The sequence below is a fragment of the Tauraco erythrolophus genome, chromosome 2 (assembly GCF_009769465.1).
Source record: "Tauraco erythrolophus isolate bTauEry1 chromosome 2, bTauEry1.pri, whole genome shotgun sequence".
NCBI classification, from domain to species: Eukaryota; Metazoa; Chordata; class Aves; order Musophagiformes; family Musophagidae; genus Tauraco; species Tauraco erythrolophus.
This window is the reverse complement of record NC_141466.1, coordinates 14,003,128-14,018,792: the sequence shown is the minus strand read 5'-3', so window position 1 is coordinate 14,018,792 and position 15,665 is coordinate 14,003,128. Positions and strand designations below refer to the sequence as shown.

Sequence of the window (15,665 nt, the reverse complement as noted above, 5' to 3'; positions counted from 1 at the left end):
CACAAATATCTGCTGCTGACAAAGGAACTGATGACTTCCTAATTGGTCACTTAATAACCATCAACCATGGTCTCTTTAAAAATGTACAGAATTTCTAGAAACACATATATATTAGTTTTCTACTGTTATTCACTATCTGGATGTTTGTCATTTGGTTATTTTGAGATATATGCCGAAAAGTTATTTTAATGAGACTGCTATTAAGGTCAGAAGAACAGATTTTTATGGGAGTCTCAGCATTCTGTGACCCTGGTGTCAGGCAAATACTTGGTTCCATCAGTTGCTGTCATAATTCTTTCCTCATACTTGCCAGCCTCTTTTATTAATGTAGGTGAGCGAACAGAGTTCACAAAAGTCCAAAAATATTTTAAACATTTTTTTTTCTAGGCAGGGAAAAAAGCTAAACCCATGAACTTATGAAATGCACAGTCAGGAAAAGAGAAATTAGTGGCAAAACCTTTGTCAGTGCTGCTCACTCTTAGGTTGCATATAATTACAGAAATTTCACGGCAGGTTCTAATGTATTTTATAATTTGAATTTGCGTATGTGCTCACACATTCATTTTATCTAGTGAAGCTGTTTTTCGAGAACTTTGCAGTAATGTTTAGTTTGTCTCACAGGAAAGTGTGGCAATGATACTGGATAAATCTAAATTCAACATTTGTGGTTTCTGTTGGACTTCTAAAACATTTATTATACCACAATAATTCTAATCAAAATATTCTGAGATTCCAGAAATTCTGTAAAGAAAATGTTATTGCAGGTGCTGACGAAACACAGTATTTTCTCTACTTTTTTAACCAAATAAAGAACTACCTAATGCTTAACTTTCACAATGTAACATCATCTGGTAATGTTGCATACACAACTAGGATGCACTTGGGGAATTTATACTGCTTAGTTATTAAACTAGCTACAGCAGGGACTCGATGGCTGATGGCTACTTACCATTAACAGAACACTGGAACAGGCTGCCCAGAGAGGTTGTGGAGTCTCCTTCTCTGGAGATGTTCAAAACCCGCCTGGATGCGTTCTTGTGTGATCTGATCTAGGTGGTCCTGCTCTGGCAGGCAGATTGAACTAGATGATCCTTTGAGGTCCCTTTCAATCCCTAACATTCTGTGATTCTGTGATTCCTATCAGAATAGAGATTGTAAGTTATTTTTTGTTAGAGAAGCTGAATCTTGTTTCATTTGCTAGAGAAGCAATGTCATTGGAAACACTGAGGTACTAAACAAGGTACAGGGCTATTTACCAACTTTCTATGCAAAATAATTACCAAGACCAAAAATCTCTTTATAAGTAACTGACCAAACAAGGCATTTCACTCTAAATTGAAGTAGTGCAACTAGTACTTTGGCTGAAACAAAACTGAAATCCTAAGGATAGATCTCCTAATAAAAGGACACATTCAGTATTTTCCTTTTAAAAACTCTGAGTGCTTGAAGGAGGAAGCACAAATTTCAAGAACCTTCAGAATTATTGATGTAAATTTACTCAGGCAAAATTAGTATCTTGGAGTGAGAACAGGTTTATTGTCCAAGACTAAGCAAAAAATAATTTTGTTTTCAAAAAGCTGTTTATGAACTTGATGCTGATGACACTAGAAAATCTTTTATACTTCCAAAGCAATAACTTAGTATTTTCTGTTTTCTATGGAGCAGAACTTTACTTCATCCAATTGCAAAATCTATTTAGATGCCATCACTGAACTTGGGCAACTCATGAGACAGAGTTTCAAACCAAAAAGTTCTAATGGTGAAGCAGTATATAAGAAACAGATGAAAGTCCACATCGTTATAATGTCTCTTGCAGTGGAGAATGAAAAACATAGGGTAGAGTAGAGGTTGTAAGAAATGAGAATTAGTGCATCTACTGAGATAATACCTTTAAGCACAGATGAAAAGACGTCAACAGAAGAGGCCGACAAAATATAGAAGTGAGGGGAAAAAAAAAAGTCTCACAAAATGAAAAGAACGAGCAGTCTAGAAATACTATGGGGCGTGCAAGAGGGAGACAGGAGAGGAAGCTTGGCTGGTGATGAGTAGGACATAACAAAACAGACCACATTTTTTCTCCTCTTCCATTTCAAGACATTAGTATAACAAATTTGAGAATAAATTTTAGTAACTGTTTTAATTTCAGATTTTCTTTCCGTGTGACTACGAATTTCTGCAGTCAGTAAGCTATCATCTTAAATGTCTACTTTTCACCTAACCTTATGTGGGCCTTGTAAAGGTTATTTCTACCTGATATTTTCTTTTTTGGAAATGTTGATGAAGATCTGATTGACTATATGAAAAATATTAAATGGCCACAGGATGATACCTTGTCATTTTCCATCTACATCCTTTGATTACTTGCAAATCCTGAAGGAAGCTTTCCTGCTTGCCATTAACTATAATTTCATTGGCCATAATTTCAATTAAATACAAAGGCATTTATTAATTCTTGACAAGTCAACTGTAATATTCATTTTAGGAATATGTTGTCACCTAATTGAGTATTATTTATTGACTCAGTATCATGCTCGGTGCTTTGAAATTTGGATTCAAAAAGCAACTATTAATTGGTGCACAAATATATTCTGATTTCTTAAACAATATTTAACAATGGTATAATATAATATGGAAAAGAAAGCCACTAGAATGTCTCCTCAGCTGTTCACTAACCATTACCTAAAACCTATCCTTACAGCAAATGAGATGCAGTGCTTCTCAAGAAATCATATTTCTTTTGAAATTGAGAATTTCAGTCAACTTTGACAATGTTGAAATTTTACCTGCACTGTACTGGTGTGAGAAAATATCTACCAGCCTAATTCTTCCTTTCATTGATGATGAAAGGCAAGCACAGATGAAGCTTTTTAATAGTTTTCCTGTTTGAGTGAAACCAGAATCTTTAAAAATGATCACTTCCCAGAGATACCAAAAGCAGGCAGCTCAAGGACTTCTCATTCACTTATGCAGAGTGTATGTTACAAACAGGTGTTTTACGACATCAAATGATTTATTTTATTTTTGCAAAATAACAGGAATATCAGTCATTTTTCATTGCATGTATTTGAATGCCCCATTTTCTCAATCTCATCCACAAAGTCAGAACAGCTGTGTACAGGGAATTTGTTTCCCAATTGTTGACTTTTCATGCATATGAATACACACTAGCAGTTATTTCTAAGAAAAATCACTTTGTCAGACCCTAGCAAAATCTGAAGGTTTTAGGACTGTGTTACAAGGAGATGGCAATAATGCAAGGATTTTCGAACAGGTTCAAGGCTTTATAAGGAAGACACATGTTCTAAGGAAGACACTTCAGCATCCTACAGCCTTTTGCTAACTGAAAATGAGGCCTGCACATATAGCCTGTCTGAGAAAAATATGGTATTTTAGGTCATCAAACTTAGATTAAGTCCTTTTGAAAAAACTGTATTCTAAAAACCCTCTATTTATTTTACAGTATAAACATTTACACAGCCTGACACTTTAAGTGAGATTGATATATCAATCAGCATCCTTTTAAAGGATGTAACCAAAACTGGAAAATAAAGCGCTTGTTTGCTTCATCTATGTACTCTGCACTCTTATGTTCCTCATGTCTTTCAGCAGCGTAGGTCTGTAGATCGCTTCCAAGCTTTCCATGTATTCTAAATAATCACTGACTCGAAATCCATGGAGTGCTTCTTCCTGCACAAATACACACAGAAAACATTAATTAGGCAGTAAAAAAAGATGCACAACTCAAATTTAATGAATTCCAAGCTTCTAAAGATAGCTCATTTTGTTCTGCTTGTCACAGCCTAGGTGTTTAATACACACACATTTTCTTACATTTCATTTAGAAATAAAGAAGTGGTAGCATTCGCTTCCAGACAGTTTTTTCTAATTACAGTCTTGGTAACAAATAGTTTTTTCAGGTGGGCGTTGTTCATCTCATTTTTGGAGAACACGCCATATGAAAATTTTTGAAAACAAAGTAAGCTTTAAGAAGGCAAAACCAGGCACTAAAATTTTCTTTTGAAAGATTTCTACACTAGCATATGGCATGTTAAAACTTTATTATTGTGGCTTTTATATCCAACTGGATTCTTAGTAAAATCAGGAGAGTAACAGTAGGTACTTATTTTTAAAATAAATGATAAAAAAGATCTTCATGAAATGGTTAAATAAAAACAGAATAAACACTTTTGCACCACGACAAGTGATTAATTCTTACTAATTCGAAAACATAGAGTAAAAGAAGGTGCCCTCAGGGGGAAAAAAAACAACAGGCCATGTTCCTTCTCATGGCTACTATGTCAGAGGGAGAGGGAGGATGCACTGCAGAAAGTGGGATGCTGAACAACAGTCTAGGTAAAATGGGTGAATTTTTCTGCTGCTTTGAACTGGAACAACTTGTGTGCTCACCATCTACTAAGCAGTATTACCACTGATGGCAGATGTGCTGCAAAAAGCTCTCTGGAGCCAGACAGTCCTTGCGGACACATGTTGTATCTGCTGGTGTATTGACTGTGCATCTGCTAAGTAGAATTCTCCTGAGGATATTTACTCCGGCGTGGAAGACTGCACTTTGGCATCTGAACAGGAATTCAAGATAGTCTTTATATTTCTCCTCCCATACTCACAAGTGAAAGCAAAGGCACGATTTTACCTTCCTAGTTGCTTTTCATGCACTGGGAGAAGGTTGACTACAGTCAAAAAGAAAACTGACTCGAATAGAGAGCTGTAGTAGGTATTTCACTTTTTTTTTTTTTAAGCAGTCAAACCCTATATTGATTAAATATGTGCATATATTAAAGCACTGGTCAGCAACTTAGTTGTCAATAATATGACCTATACTCACAGAAAATAAAATTGAGAGTAGCTAAACTCCTCCTAGAAGATACTGATGTACTGGCCTACATGTGCTATTACAAGAAGTCACAAACCTTGTAGCCTCAGTTTCTCTATTTTATGCAAATTAAACCAATACAGTCAAGACAGGTTTACTGAGGTGGCAGGTTACAGTCTTGGTTCACATGTGGAAATTACAAAGCTATGCCTCTTCAGCCTTCCATGAAAGGATTAATAACAGACCAAGCAACAAATTTAAAATTCAGTTAATGCTGAAACTTCAAGATATCTCAAAGGGATCATAACTGTTAGTAACCCACCTCAGCCAAAAGAAAGAATCAGATAAAAGGAAAAAAATGTTCATGGACAATTCTTTACTTCTACTTTCCTCTTGGCACAGAGGAAAAGCAAATTATAGAGTAATAAAAGATGATCTCTTTCACAGGTGCTCATCTGTCTTTTATCACTAGAAGGACACACTGAAAGGGTAAATGTTAAACTTATTTTATGTGCTAGGCATAACGTCATCTGAATTGACAGAAAAGTTGTCTCCAATTTCTTTTTTTGTGTGCAAATGAAAGTATATTTATATTTTAAGAAGAAAATACTTGGTTTTAATTTTAATAGCGAGCTGGAACTACTTATTAGATAACAGCAACAAAGGTGTACTGCTGTCAAATCACCATCTTTTCATGACACATACAAAGCATGTTAGAAGCTTAAAAACAGAAAGCACTATTGGCTCGTGGAAGGAAAATAAGCAGCAGGATTTCTTCATATAGCGAACAACCATTGCTAGGATGAAGTTCAAGATGTGACATTACATTAAAAACATATAAAACAAATATTCAAAGGTTGTGTGTGTTGAGGTTTTTTTCTTAAAAGTAATCCAAAGCTGTGAATCCAATAACCAAATGTAATTTATAATATGGCAAAGAATATGAAATTGTGAGGCTGGCTGTATGCTAATTGGAATCTGTTCAAAATAACAGCTCACTGAGCTCTGTGCCACATCTCTTCAAGCTTCAGTAGGAGATCACTGTGCAAACCCACCTTTTTGGAGAACATTTAGTTTAATATGATGGGGCCACAGAGAGAAGTGAATCAAATGCATTCATGACTTAATGTGGCTATTTACTTTCCTTAGAAAGGGAACTGATCAGGATAAAATGGAGGAAAGCTATTCTCTGGAAAATATTATACCACAATTTCCTGCCAGGAAGTAAATAAAATTAAAGTATTATTTCACTCACTTAAAATCAATAAGTGAAATTCAGTAAGAGCTTCAGATTAAGTAACATAGATATTTTCAGTATTGAGAGCTTTGCTTCCCTTCAGCAATTGAAAAACTGAAAAAGAAACCCTTACTTTAAGAAAAACCTGGAGATCTTGAGCTTCAGTGTGCTTCAGGATTTCTTGCTGTAGGTGTCTGAACACAGAAATACACACATATATTTGATAATCCGGACCAAGGAAAATACATATAGCAATGTAGTGACAGATCTCACTCCAGTCCATGTAATTCCAGAAACACTGAGTTATCCATTGCAGAAAAATCTAGAGGAGAATAAAATGATATATAATTAAATTGCTGTAGACATTCAGTCACAATTGATCAGCTTTATCTCTTAACTTTTCTATACTACAGACCCTTTTCCCTATAACATTACCCTACTTCTGAAAACAAAAAGGATAAAGTACAAAAGAATCTAAGATTCATCATTTTTAAAATCACAGCTTCTGAATAGGCTTCCAGTGAGTTCTGCCAAACATAACACCTTGCATCCGTGCATCTTACTTATCTGAGTATATTCTGGCATCTCCCGACGTTGAGACATAAAACTCGAAGTCCAGTGAAAGCGAAGGTGATTTTTTCAAGATTGTTCTAAAATGTGACCTAAAGGGTAATGAGGGTGATGAAGGTGCATTTAATTCACCTTACAAATTAATTGTAGGCCCCTCCCTAAGACATGTTTTCATTTAATGAAGTGGGTACGGAACACACGACTCCTTTCCAACTTCTAAATCACAATGTATTAAGATGTGTACAGTACATTTCATTTAGTTCTAGACCATAAATCTTCTGCTAATCAGTCCTTAAAGTGTTTAAAAATATGCAGCAGCAGAAGTACCAAGATTCTAATTAGATGACAGCAGCCATACTCTGGCATTAAATCTATTTGCAAGTATTTATTGATGTACACAAGCACTTAAATACAGTTCAGGGTTTGTTTGCTTTTAATCTCACAGTAAAACTGCAAAATCATACAGAAGATACAGTGGCACCTATCAGTGGCATTTCAGTAACACATAAAACACACACACAAAAAAAAATACCCAAACAAAAAACCGTGTCAGCAGTTTAGAACAATAACTAGTCTATTAATAATTGAGTGCAAACTATAAAAAAAGCATACAGTATAACCTACAAAAGAATGGTTGAGGAAGGAGTGACTGTGTTTTCCCATCCCAAAACAGGAACCTTATTATAAGCACGTCATTCCTATGCTGAGATAAAGTCTCTCATCTGCCAGTCTTCTCTTCTCAAAGACCAAATCACAAGCTGACTATTTTAAGCAATATCTGTACCACACTGGCATCTGCCTCCATTAAGAAGTCTCTTAAACTGCAAATCTTGTGGCAAAAAGGAATTTTGAAGGCATAAGATGAAAAACATTTTTCTTGCCTTGGAACAGCAATAAGCTTTCTTACTGTGGTGAGAGGTCCTTTGCATTGGCAACCTAACTCATCACTGCATGAAGCTGCTTACGCTTCATCATGACTGTAGCCTTTTCAAGCAATGATCCACACATAGAATTCCATGTTACCAAAGAATTGTAGTGAGTAAGTAAAATGAAAGCTAACCTTATGGATACATATTCTTCTTTAGTAACATCTCTTTAATACAGAATAGCGTGTTACCCGATTGCAATAGTTATGATAGCTCATATAAAATTAATTTTGCTCTAATATCACCTGAACTGCTTCCTATTACACACCTATCCCAAATTACTCATTTCCCTCCTATGGAAAATTTAGAAAGTTATTCCAAGGAATAAGATATTCTATTTATTTTTAATGATAAATCTGAGTGTTTAGTATATATTGATTTCATTAAGTTTTCTGCATGAACATGTAATGGAAGGGCAGCAGCAGCAGTACCCTGTTAATACCAAAGTCATCTGCTTTTCTATTTTCAGATGATCTAAGTCACTGTGAATTCAATGCTACCTCTTACTCTCAGTTTCTTAACCACCACACAAGTGCTGTATAGAAAAACCACTGTAGTTACTGAACGTCCTTTAGGTCAAAAGTTGATGATACTTTGTTAGGCTTTCATCAGATACCTGGGATGGAGTGAATCCAGACATGTGGAAGGCTGAAAAGACAAGCGGCAACTCAGCTTTCAGCAACATTTCAATGTGGTGAGCACTGCAAAAATAGACTGGATGGATGCCAGATTCCACTGTGGTAATAGGCAGGTGCATCTGATTAACAACAACAACATCATCAACAACAAGAAAACTGAGGAAATAGATTACAGATTACAAAAAATGTGTTATTTTAAAGTACCTTGCTGAGAACAATATATAAAAACATACACGTTTACTTGCAAGATAAGTAACTCCAGTTATTTTAAAGACAGGAAGTAGAAAAAGCAAAAAAGGTGGTACTACCATCAGGAAAAACATGTAGTTATATAAAGAAAATTAAAAGTTAGAAACTGTTATTAAATACATCCTGACTATTCCTTTGCATTAGCAATCTAGTTCTTTATTGCATGTAAGCTTTAACTGTCAAAGCAGGGATGGAGAAATCATTGTCATGTTTTAAATAAAAGAACAAAAGAAAAAAAAGGCTAATTTCTGTTGAATTTTTTTTTCATATTTACTAGTGGATAGAGTGGAACTTCTATGGTATTTGAAGCTGTTTTCTGTATACACATTTCTTTGCAGTATGCATGGCTGGTATAAGTGAAATTCTATTTTGTGCAACAAAAGGAACAGATGTCTTATGAATATGGAAAGCTCTGTCTGGGTTCTAGGTAATGAATACTTGGCTTCATGCTAGAAGGTCAAGGTACATCCTTGGAATTTTCCTCCTTCCTGAGGTAGGCAGCATCACAATCCAACAGCTGGATAATTCCTCAATTCATGTTTGGACATTTTAATTTAGCTTACATTGTGGAAGTTATGCAAATAAGTTAATTATTGAATTTTCTCTTTGTATTTTCAAGAAATATTATGAAAGAGAAATCATTTAGGTATTGAGAATGAACACTAGCACTGCAGCAGCCCGCCTGCAACACTGACTAGCTCTTGCATGGAAATAGACACCGAGGTTCTCAGCACTGGCAGCACTCAGCACAACTATACTCACGAAATGGAGTAACACTTCATTATGCTGGAACAACCTCAGGGCTGGACTCAGTGCTGAGCAGACCAATACGGTCACTTCTGGTGGCAAGACAGAGCAATTCGTGTTAATACAGAGCCCTGCATGCCAAAGAGGTATGGAATCTAATCCGTGCTGCTTACACCCCAGAGTTCTCTAGTAAAGACTACAGTGGTTTATGTTCAAAACACTCAAGACAACTTGACAATGTACAAAGTCGAACTGAAAGGGGTTTATTCTCAATAGATGGAATTACAACTAATAAAGGTGGAAATTATGTTTCTTATACTACAAACTTGATCCAAAATACTAATCATTTAAAAGCTGTCAAGCATTCAGTATTTGGGCAGTAAAAATTTTTAAAATTTACTAAATTTACATATTTAGTAAATTTTAAAACAGATAGTTTTACTAAAAAAAAATCAAAAGGATGGACTTGCAAACTGTAAAAATGAAAAAAGGTCATTCAATAGTTTCGCAGCCTTCATACAGAATTTAATGCCACTAACAAAGTTTATTTTACTGCCAGCTTTAAAATTCAATAACATTGCCATTATTATCAGTCCACCTGTTATTTTACTACTTTTAAACAACCATTTGAACAAATGTCAAATCTATATTTTTCTTAGAGAATTTTTCAGGGTCACATACTCAGCTAGAGGGCTTTAATGAAAATTAATGCATTAAAAAAACCACCAAAACTAAGGAAATTGACGAAGTCTCCTTTAGAAACTTCCAAAGTTGCCTTTCAGAAAGAAACAGCTTTTAAATTCTTACAGATATATGCAGTCTTGGTAGCCAGAGAAATGCTGAAACAAGAAGACGTGAAAATTGCTGAAGAAACGTCAGTGTCTTCTCCCCGTTCCCTGACATTATGAGGAAGACGGAAGACGCAAACCAGTCGTAGCCCGCACAGCGCTCCTGCAAGCAGCCTGTGCAAGAAGGTTAAGGAACCCAAGCAGAGGTCTCCTTCTCACTGCCCTGCAGGAACTGCAGCCCTCCTCTGCCCCCGGCCCACAAACACAGAGGCAAGAGCCGGCTTGTCAGAGGTGAGACAAGGGGAAGCTGCACAGAAGGCAGCTTCTTCAGGCACAGCTGCTTCTCAAACTGAATTAAGAGAAATGATTTAAGCTATTTTCCCTATACACTACTTTTTTTTTTCCAGTCTATAAGTAACCAAGATAAATCAACTAAAGAAAATAAAAACTAAGTAAATACAAAAAAACCTACACCAAAACAAGTGTACCTATAGTACAAGAAAGGAGAATGGTGGAGGAGGAAAACAGGAGTTGTGAAGATTATGAAAAAAAAAAAAAGTTAAAGAAAAGCCTTAAAAAAGAGATTAACCATATTCTGACTAATATACCTGAAGCGCATTTTAACAGTGGTATGTAAGCCTAATATCTGAGGAATACAGCAAAGTTTGTTGGAAAGCTGGATCTGTTTTATTATAAAATAGTTCCGAAGTAGATCTAAAAGTCAGAAGTCAAAACACTCCTGTTGATCAGATTACAGACACATACCATTACATGGGCAATACCTTTATCATAGAACGAAAGAATCGTTTAGGTTGGAAGAGATCTTGATGGGTGTGATAGTTCGATGTGGGGGAGGGAGTTCTGGTGGTAGGAGGGGGGATTTGCTCCCTGTGCCACCAGATCGGATTCCCATCCCCCTCGGGGTTGAGCCAATCATCGGCGCCTCTGCAAATTGCCCTATTTAAATTTGGACAAAGGAACAGGAAAAGGTGCTTTTGCCCAGGAGTGAGGAGAATGGAGGAGGGTGCTGCCCTCGCTCCCTGGCCCTGGCCGTGCCGCTGCCCGCACCGGGCCGGTGCCACGTGCTCAAGATGGCGGCAACGGAGCCACTTGGGGAACTCGGGAAGCACCCCGTTCCCAGGGTGCCCTCTGGGCCGAGTTCACCCAGAGAGGACTGAGATCTGAGAGAAACTGCCACACAGACACCCGGTCAGTGCAGATGGAGCAGGAGGAGGTGTGCTGGAGCTGAGTTTTCCCTTGCAACTGGTGGCGAGATGGCAGGTGGCCTCCTGCAGCCAAGATGGGCTCGGCGGAGCAGAGACCCACTTGTGGCCCGTGGAGAAACCCACGTCGGGGAAGAGATGCCTGAGCCTTAGAGAGGTCGTGGAGCACGGGATGCACAACGAGTAACTGTTAATAATGGAGCTTGGTATGCACAACGAGGTCGTGAGGCATCTAGAGTCTGTGGGACGATCCACACCCAAAGCGAGTGGCCACAACTCCCTAAAAATCCAAGACTGTGGTAAAGCCCGCACTGGAGCGATCCGATGGGGAAGGATTGCGTCCTGCAGGCAGGACTCACGCTGGAGAAGTTTGTGGAGTTTTCCTCGTGAGTAGGGGATCCATTGGAGCAAGGGAAAATGGTGTAAGGACTCCTCCTCCTTTAAGAAAGGAGCGGCGGTAACAACATGGATGAACCGACCTGCACTCCCCCATTCCCTGTCCCCCTGCGCCGCTAGGGGGAAGGTAGAGCCAAGAACAAAAGGAAAGGGGGGTGGGGAGGTGTTTTTTAAGATCTGGCCTTGTTTTCTCTTTATCCACTCAAGTAACCAGTTTTGTTTCCCTTTGTCCTTTTAAGCAACTGTTAATAAATTGTTTTGTTTTAAGAAAACTGAGTCTGTTTTGCCCGGGACCATGGTTGGTGGGTACTCCCTCTCTGTTTTTGTCTCGACCCTCAGTCCTTTTATTATAAAGCCACAATAATGGGTACAACTGTTAACCTAACACTGCCAAGTCCACCACTAAACCACGTCCCTAAGCACCACATCTACACATCTTTTAAATACCTCCAGGGATGGTGACTCAACCACTTCCCTGGGCAGCCTATTCCAACACCTGACAACCCTTTCAGGGAAGATATTTTTCCTAATATTCAATCTAAACCTCCCCTAGCACACCTTGAAGACATTTCCTCTTGTCCTATCGTTCGTTACTTAGGAGAAGAGACCAACACCCACCTCGCTACAACCAGTAGTTGTAGAGGGCGATAAGGTCTCCCCTCAGCCTCCTTTTCTCCAGGCTAAACAACCCCAGTTCCCTCAGCTGCTCCTCATAAGACTTGTGCTCTAGATCCTTCACCAGCTTTGCTGCCCTTCTTTGGACACACTCCAGCACCTCGATGTCTTTCTTGTAGTGAGGGCCCAAAACTGAACACAGTATTTGAGGTGCGGCCTCACCAGTGCTGAGTGCAGGGAGACAATCACTTCCCTAGTGCTGCTGGCCTCAATATTTGATACAAGCCAGGATGTCATTGGCCTTCTTGGCCACCTGGGCACACTGCTGGCTCATATTCAGCCAGCTGTCGACCAATGCCCCGAGTCCTTTTCCTTCAGGCAGCTTTCCAGTCACTCTTCCCCAAGCCTGCAGCGTTGCATGGGCTTGTTGTGACCCAAGTGCAGGACCTGGCACTGAGCCTTGTTGAACCTCTATCCAAGTTTGTCCAGATCCCTCTGTAGAACCTTCCTGTCCTCAAGCAGATCAATGCTCCTGCCCAACTTGTTGTTGTCTGCAAACTTACTGAGGGTGCACTTGATCCCGTCATCCAGATCATCGATTAAGATATTAAACAGAACTGACACCAATACTGAGCCCTGGGGAACAACACTTGTGACCAGCTGCCAACTGGATTTAACTCCATTCACCATAGCTCTTTGGGCCTGTCCATCCAGACAGTTTTTTACCCAGCAAAGAGTATGCTCATCCAGGCCATAAGCAGCCAGTTTCTCCAGGAGAACGCTGTGGGTAATGCTGTCAAAGGCTTTACTAAAGTCCAGGTAGACAACATCCACAGCCCTTCCCTCATCCACTAAGTAGATCACCTTGTCATGTTAGAAGAAAAAAGGAAGTCAAGTTAGTCAAACAGGACCTGTCTTCCATAAACCCATGCTGACTGAGCCTGATCACCTGGTTGTCCTGTACATGCAGCATGATGGCACTCAAGCTGATCTGCTCCATAACCTTCCCCAGCATCAAGGTCAGACTGATAGACCTGTAGTTCCCCAGATCCACCTTCCGGCCCTTCTTGTAGATGGGCGTCACATTTCCTAACCTCCAGTCAACTGAGACCTCCTCAGTTAGCCAGGATGCTGACGAGTGATGGAAAGTGGCTTGGTGAGCACTTCTGCCAGCTCCCTCAGTTTTCTGGGGTGCATCCCATCCGGACCTATAGACGTGTGTGTCTAGTGGCATAGCAGGTCGCTAACCATTTCCCTTTGGATTATGTGGGCTTCATTCTGCTCCTTGTCTTCTTGCTCAGGGGGGCTGGGTACCCGGAGAACAACTGGTCTTACTAACAATATTGGTATTAGCGATGTTGGTATTGTGGGAGTATCACAAATACTCATTAATGCTCAAAGGTGCAAGGCTCCAGACTTTTCATGACATACAGAAAGATGTGATCCTAGTCCAAAACAGTTTATGACCAAAATGAATGAGACTCACAATTTTAACCAAGTATGGGAACAAAAGAGTGAAGATTTTCTTAAGTGCATTCGGTGTGCATTTTAACTTCAGAAAATTTCAAAGTAAAAGTGCTGCTTTCTATTTCTTTCAGTATATACTACATATCTACACCACCACCAAAAGCCCAAACTGAGAGTTCAAATTCCACTGGCATTTTTAGGTAATATAATTTATGCCATCAAGAAAGGATACGAAGTGGTGATACCACAGCTCTTTGCTGTTGTTTCAGAAATTTCTCACAATTCATTAACACGAAGTACAGTTCATTTTCAGCACGTTCTTTTAGCAAGTTTAGGTATTTTCCATATCTAGCACGAAAAGTTAAAAATGAAAACTGTTTAAAGGTTAAATATTTTTTTTAATTCCTAAAAACCACAGATTTAATAGGCCTCTGAAAATTAAGCTGTCATAGCGTTGTTCATCACAAACACTGTGTTGTAGATACACACATACGTGGTTTAATAAAACCTTTATGCTTTATCTAGGAAGGATACACAGCAAACATTTGCTACTCAGTGTTACAATTCCTCACGTACATTTCTTTTAATTCAGTTTTAGAGACTGTGGTGGGGAAACACAAGTACTCTAACACATATGACTCATTTTCTTCACATACATTATTTAGAATTCTCTCTAAGCATATTGTATATGTAATTATTAGCATCAGAATTCAAACATTAATGCTAAAGATAACAATCTATGGAAGTACAGACACATTAGCTTTTCCTTCATCACAGCTCTGCAAATTACCAGTCAAATAAAATGCTTAAATAGCATATAACTAAGCTTAGCTAAAGAGAACCATTTAGCGAAGTAATATGGGGAAAAAAAGACACATAACTCAGGATAATGTAATTTTACGGTAAATCTTACTAACAAGTTACAATTAGCCTTTACAACAATAAAGGATAATAACCTATATAATCTGTAAAGATAATTTAATTATGTACTAATACCTTTTTCATTTTCAAAGCTAGAATTCATTTTTTAAAAGATGATCTTAGGATTTAAATGGTATAAAGCACTGAGTTAATGGATTAAATATCATTAAAGTCATTCCACGAAAATCAAACAAATTCTAGGAATATCACTAGGGAAATATTTTAATACCATGTACCTGACTGTCATTTCAACACCAAGCTGCTGCACAGACGAAAGGCTTTCATTCTTCACATCTGCATCTGTGGCTAAAACAAAAGAAAAAATATAATAAAAGTATTATGATAAATATGCTTTTAAGTGGATACTAATGTAAAGCTTCTTTTATGTGTGAATACCCATTTTGGATAACTGTTTCTTATTTGAAACGAGTTTAGTAGTGTTTGCAAAAGAAGCATGAAGAACCTGCATCCCTGATACACTTTTTTTTCTTAATTAAAATCACTTTCTTTATAAGGAAATCTTCACTTTTAGTATGGTTATCATTAGCTTTACAGTACGATGTAAACAAACATCATCTTTTTCAGACCCATTTCTTAGTAGAGCTTTATCCCTTCTGGCCAAGAAACAAGGGAAAGCTGCATTTTCTGATCTACTTCCTTCCATTCCAGTGGCCTTAAGGACTCCTAGCTGTAAAATCAACCTTATTAACAAAAAATCTATTTTGATAAGAATGTCAGAAAAGTTTTTCATAGAGAATTTTAAACATACCCTGTATTTCTATGCATTTTTCTCTCACACAGTAATATATACCCCATTTTCTGCATTTGTTTAAATTAAAAATCCAAGTTAGACAAATTAATAGATCATGAATTAAAGTAACATCTGTTGTAATATTTTATCAAAATTTTAAATGCTAAATGCAATTAAAAATGGGGCACTGGTTCTCTTGTGTACATACGTAATCTAAGATAATTGCCTCAGAAAAACTACAGTCCAATAATATTATGAGTTACAAAGCTGAGGGCTTAAATCTTTAATACACTTCTTTCAGATAAA

The 15,665-nt window shown here is 37.8% G+C and overlaps 1 protein-coding gene across 2 annotated transcripts in view; it reads right to left on the bottom strand.

The window, feature by feature from the left end:
- Positions 1-3,567: 3,567 nt before the first annotated feature.
- The window catches only part of TBC1D32 (TBC1 domain family member 32), a 96,503-nt gene continuing 84,405 nt past the window's right edge, over positions 3,568-15,665 (bottom strand). For both annotated transcript variants that reach the window (XM_086632107.1, XM_086632108.1), the window contains exons 28-33: positions 14,845-14,914; positions 13,920-14,035; positions 10,006-10,160; positions 8,181-8,321; positions 6,202-6,390; positions 3,568-3,687 (exon numbers count right to left, since the gene is read on the bottom strand). In XM_086632107.1, coding sequence (XP_086488233.1) covers positions 3,568-3,687; positions 6,202-6,390; positions 8,181-8,321; positions 10,006-10,160; positions 13,920-14,035; positions 14,845-14,914 — 791 coding nt within the window. The remainder of the gene's footprint in view (positions 3,688-6,201; positions 6,391-8,180; positions 8,322-10,005; positions 10,161-13,919; positions 14,036-14,844; positions 14,915-15,665) is intronic.